Raw genomic sequence first — 6,043 nt, 5'->3', positions numbered from 1 at the left:
CATTTTAATTATAGCCCAGTAAGCCCACCCATGTGCAGTACAAATGCTTGAAACAGAGCATGTTACTACTCTTTTTGAACACTAAAATTAAAATATATTAAATTGATCAGTGTATGACTGGTGTTTCAGTTTGATTTTCTTTTCCAAAACGAATGTAAATTACTGTCTGAATCTAATATGCAGCTTCCAATGCACATTGGCTACAATAAACTGTGTGGGCATTCAGACTGCGATTCGATTGGCCAGACATCCTGTCACTCTTGCCAGTTCAAGTCTGGTGTTGACGTAATCTTGTCTGCCTCTAAGCCCCGCCCCAAGAGGAGCTCAGCCGACTTGGACTTGAATGAGGTGAGCTCAGAAGCCCGTCAGACAGACGGATACAAAGTAGCACAAGCTGTTAACAAACATCGGGGATACTGGAGTACCGACGGCAGGCTGCGGCCCGGGGAGGGGGGGAGGACGAAGGCAACTGTGACCCCAGACCCCTGACTTCCACCCGCAAAGAATTTACTAAGAAAGAAAATATCGTTTTTATGTGATTTCTGCACCGTCGCGCGCGCTAGAGAAGTGAACTGGAGAGAGATCTTCGACACGTTTTTCTCCTACATTTCCAGATTTAAATGTTCAACTTCATGGGTCTAATAAACGGTACAGCGGCCATCCAGACCAATGTATCCTGTACATGTAACTGCAAACGCTCGACTTCATTCCAAAGCATGGAGATCAGTAAGTACTTTTTGTTATGTTCAAGCTGCTACTTTTCTGTACTTTTCTTTCCCACTTCGAATGACCAAGCTTGTCAACCAAGCTAAGCTGTCTGTTAGGTCTCGCAGACTCCCATTGCGTGGCTGGTAGGCTAGCTAGCTTAGCTATCTATCCAAGCTCTTTCTGCTTTCAATTCAGCAAAATGTCTGGCTGACTGCCCGGTTTTTATGTGCAACGTTTCTCAGCCATAACATGTCACAGCTACTTTTTGTCTTGGGGATTTTTGTCAAATAAAAAAGGTCTAGACTGTCTGCCGTGGTTTGACATGATGAAATGAAAGCTTATCTGGTCGTCATAACAAAGTTGACTCTTGTGCAGGCCAGACGTCTGGCTATCTCTGATTTCCAGTAATTGGCTCTAAATAAGGTCAATTATACTTCCATAAAAGGTGGCTCAGTGAAGACATTTTATAATACATACCGTGTACATGTATTGTGTATGTATATGGACAATGAAAGCAAATGAATGAATTCTGGTTATTGGAGTGATCTTGTAAACCTAAATCTTGATCATACCATGCAGACAGTGGGCCAAATATTTAATGGTGGCATGAGAGGCTTTCTTTATCACAATAACATTTTGCATATTTAAATCAGTAGATTGATTATTCTACCAGGGATTCATAATGAATGAATAAAACACAATACATCGGTTTACAAATAGAAATATGTTTTATTTATATGTTTTAATTAAATAGTTTAATTAGAGTAGAGGGGTGATTATTAGACATTAACAATAATTGTATTAGTATCGTCTCTTCTAAATCCACTCGGAAATGTCATTCAGTTATAATAGAGATTCGATATAGTCACAAACTAATTTAGGAGTAAAGTGGAATTTCTTATAATGACAGTTGTGCCTTCTCTGCCTGCAAGAACTACATGATGTTTTGTCTAGAGATGGAGGGGATAAAAAAGAGCGAGAGATGGTCCCTGGTTTGATAAGAGAGTTTTCCCAAAGAGACAACCAGTCTGGATATCTTAGGGGCTGATCTGGACACATTGAATTCCTCAAAGTAATGGACTGTGAGCTCATGTCTCCTGCATACAGTCTCCTCTTTTCCACACAAAAATATTTTTAGCCAGGAAAGAGACAAAGTTCCCCCCCCCCCCGGTGCAATTATGGAATTTTGAACGTGATCTGATCTTGGTTTCCCCATAATAAAAGCGCCTTCTTGTATCCTGTCTGTAGTGCTTTGTTTCTCTGTGGTAGGGCAGTCTTGACTGAAGATGAAGTGTAAAAGGTGCATGTCTGAAAGTATTTCCATTATCAGAAACAAATGCATTAGGAAGCCACTGCGTTTTGTCTAGACAGCCCCCCGAAAGAATGAGACGTGGTGGATGACAAAGCTTCAAAATCAGATAAATGGAAAATCTAAATACCACGGCCAGAATTAGGTTATTCACTTTGTTTGCCTCTGTTACTCAAAAACTCAGCCTATTTGGGAATGCTCTATCTCTCTGAGCATTTTAAAAGAATATGTTGAAATCCATTTCAATGCTTATCTGACTGTGTGGGTGGTGGTGGGGAGCTCATCTCAAGCTTCGATTTGGTGCTGTCTGGTGTTCTAAAGAGCAGAAAGCCAATGAAAGATATTCGACAACCCACACTTCCTCTCAATCTCAGATGATATTTGTCACAACGTTATACAATGCACTTATTCAGTACACACACTCCTCTTTTCCCCCTATTTCTTCAGTGAAGCTGTATATTTCTAAGCTTCCAAATACTGCTTATCAATTTCATGGCAGGTAGCCTTTATAAACGGTTAAGAGCGTTGGGCCATAACCGAAACGTCGCTGGTTTGAATCCCAGAGCAGGCCAGACGGCTAGATGAAAAACTGTCGTTGTGCCCTTGAGCAAGGCATTTAACCATAATTGCCCCTGTGAGTAGCTCTGGATAAGAGTGTCTGCTAAATGACAAAAATGTCAAATGTACCCTATTTATTCGATGCAATGATAATAATCACTGGTGGAATAGATCGTTTGATGCACTATACCAAGTTATCTAGCCTAAATAAAGTCATTGATAAAAACGGACCTTCTATGGCTATTTTTCACTGCCCAGACTAGAGGGCTGAATTGTTTCTTGATTTGTGATGAATTCCTGTTGATGATCGTTTGATTCTGTTGAGGCTCTGGTTCCTTCCCAGCAAGTGCTTTGAAGACAGACTCCAAGAGGAATCTAAAAAGACTTCACTCTGCTCGAGATAGCGAGTCTGATACTTTAATTAATCGTAAAACGATACTCTCCCATTATACAAACACTAAAGGCAAAGGTTTAGGTTTTCTTTTAATCGGTTTCGGTCTGTCCCCAAAAAAGTTAACTGAAATATGAGTTTGCCTTTTAAGGGCTTAATCTCATTGAATAGAGTTATGGGGGTGTAATTTCTATTTACATAATATGTGCATACAGTTGAAGTCAGAGGTTTACATACACTTAGGTTAGAGTGATGACAATAACTCGTTTTTCAACCACTCCACAAATTTCTTGTTAACAAACTAAGTCATTTTTCCAGCAATTGTTTACAGACAGATTATTTCACTTATAATTCATTGTATCACAATTCCAGTGGGTCAGAAGTTTACAAACACCAAGTTGACTGTGCCTTTAAACAGCTTGGAAAATTCCATAAAATGATGTCATGGCTTTAGAAACTTCTGATAGGCTAATTTACATAATTTGAGTCAATTAGAGGTGTACCTAAGGATGTATTTCAAGGCCTACCTTCAAACTCAGTGCCTATTGGCTTGACTTCATGGGAAAATCAAAATAAATCATCCAAAACCTCTGGAAACAAATTGTAGACCTCCACAAGTCTGGTTCATCCTTGGGAGCAATTTCCAAATGCCTGAATGTACCACGTTCACCTATACAAACAGTAGTACGCAAGTATAAACACCATGGGACCACGCAGCTGTCATACAGCTCAGGAAGGAGACACAATCTGTCTCCTAGAGATGAATGTACTTTGGTGCAAAAAGTGCAAATCAATCCCAGAACAACAGCAAAGGACCTTGTGAAGATGCTGGAGGAAACGGCTACAAAAGTATCCATATCCACAGTAAAACGAGTCCTATATCGACATAACTTGAAAGGCCGCTCAGCAAGGGAGAAGCCACTGCTCCAAAACCGGCATAAAAAAGCCAGACTACGGTTTGCAGTTGAACATTGGGACAAAGATCTCACTTCTTGGAGAAATGTCCTCTGGTCTGTTGAAATAAAAATATAACTGTTTGGCCATAATGACCATTGTTATGTTTGGAGGAAAAAGGGGTAGTCTTGCAAGCCGAAGAACAGCATCCCAACCGTGAAGCATGGGGGTGGCAGCATCATGTTGTGGGGAAGCTTAGCTGCAGGAGGGACTGGTGCACTTCATAAAATAGATGGCAACACTTGAAAGGAAAATTATTTGGATATATTGAAGCAACATCTCAAGACATCAGTCAGGAAGTTAAAGCATGGTCGCAAATGGGTCTTCCAAATGGACAGTGACCCCAAGCATACTTCTAAGGTTGTGGCAATTTAGTTTAAGGACAACAAGGTCAAGGTATTGGAGTGGCCATCACAAAGCCCTGATCTCAATCCCATAAAGTTGTGGGCAGAACTGAAAAAGTGTGTGTGAGCAAGGAGGCCTACAAACCTGCCTTAGTTACACCAGCGTTGTCACGAGGAATGGGCTAAAATTCACCCAACCTATTGTGGGAAGCTTGTGGAAGGCTACCCAAAATGTTTGACCCAAGTTAAACAATTTAAAGACAATGCTACCAAATACTAATTGAGTGTATGTAAACTTCTGACCCACTGGGAATGTGATGAAAGAAATAAAAGCTGAAATAAATCATTCTCTCTACTATTATTCTGACAATTCACGTTCTTAAAATAAGGTGGTGATCCTAACTGACCTAAGATGGAGCATTTTTACTTGGATTAAATGTCAGGAATTGTGAAAAACTGAGTTTAAATGTTTTTGGCTAAGGTGTATGTAAACTTCCGACTTCAACTATACACTTTTCTATTTACATTAGCGATGGGAATGTCACGAGCCGAGAGAGGGTTCAGTATACGTTCTTGCGTCGCAGCTCAAAAGTACTGTAAATGTCACAATAGCCACTAGCCAGGAGGCCAAGCAAACTATTCACATAGCTAGCTACTAGCTAAAGTTATGCAAGCAACTCTTTATGCGTCTACCATATTACACTTAATTATTGCAACAAATCTCTCTAATAATGCAACAATTCACAAGCATGTCAATATTTGTAAATGTATTTCTTATTCTTTGACTGTAGACATTTTTACTTCAAGACAAAAGCACAGAGTTACTGCTAGCTAAAGCTAACAACATGTCATCAAGTAATGTTACCATATCAAAATGAACAATTACCCCTCTAATACGAATATACAAGTACAGTAGACCTACCTTTTAACATTACAACCAACCAATAATTTTTATCAATATCATGCAAATCATTAGGCTTTGTGGGGACTTCACTGGGGACTTCAGCTGTTTTATATGGAAGCCCTTTCCCACCACCCAAAAATAAAATACATATAGATCATCCATATAGGTTGTTTCTTAATTTGAAGCATTGTATGGCAATTTCCATCTGTCCACGTTGTAGAAATTAGCACATCAGGGCTGCCACAAAAGTGTAATAAACTTGCCAGCTTGTAGTCCTAAAAAACGGACATTAGTTAGCATTTTCTACCTCTAGTTCATTGAGCATTCCTATGGGCGAAATTAATGGGGAAAGGAATGGAGCTTTGGGATATATGCCAAAAATAAGGTCTGAGGTTAACACAGGCTTAGGAAATCTTATGTTTCATTTTGTTATATGAGATAATATTAGTCAGTTAACATGACATAAATTATGAAGCCTTTACTTGCTCAAAATGTCAGTTGCTAGCGAGTTGCTAACTGTTAAATGGAACTACAACATTAGTCATACATTTTTTTCACGTAACTATGTCGACTATGCAAATTAGTCTACGCTACAGTACACCAAAAAGCTATAGTTAGCTTAGTGAGCTCTCTGCTTCCCAGCTCGAAGGAAAATGCAAGGATGTTATATTTGTTTCAGGCTGCAACCTTTTTACTTGTTTTTATTACATAAATGCACCAAAATTCACAAATATTAATATTAGCTGATGAGATTCTCATAAAACAAAATGTAAAAGATCTAAGCCTTGGTTTACTGCAGACCTTATTTTTTATGTTTATCCAAAACAAACAATTTCTCCATAGGCTTTGTCCAACAAGCCATGGCGGTCTTAGCT

At 39.2% G+C, this 6,043-nt stretch overlaps 1 protein-coding gene across 2 annotated transcripts in view; it reads left to right on the top strand.

The window, feature by feature from the left end:
* The first annotated feature begins 331 nt into the window (after nt 1-331).
* pmepa1 (prostate transmembrane protein, androgen induced 1) overlaps nt 332-6,043 on the top strand; it is a 79,253-nt gene continuing 73,541 nt past the window's right edge. For both annotated transcript variants that reach the window (XM_046311039.1, XM_046311042.1), the window contains exon 1: nt 332-726. In XM_046311039.1, coding sequence (XP_046166995.1) covers nt 621-726 — 106 coding nt within the window. In that variant the 5' untranslated portion in view covers nt 332-620. The remainder of the gene's footprint in view (nt 727-6,043) is intronic.

The sequence above is a fragment of the Oncorhynchus gorbuscha genome, linkage group LG18 (genome assembly GCF_021184085.1).
Source record: "Oncorhynchus gorbuscha isolate QuinsamMale2020 ecotype Even-year linkage group LG18, OgorEven_v1.0, whole genome shotgun sequence".
Lineage (NCBI taxonomy): Eukaryota > Metazoa > Chordata > Actinopteri > Salmoniformes > Salmonidae > Oncorhynchus > Oncorhynchus gorbuscha.
Note: the sequence above shows the minus strand (reverse complement) of the source record. Positions and strands in the feature narration are given on the sequence as shown.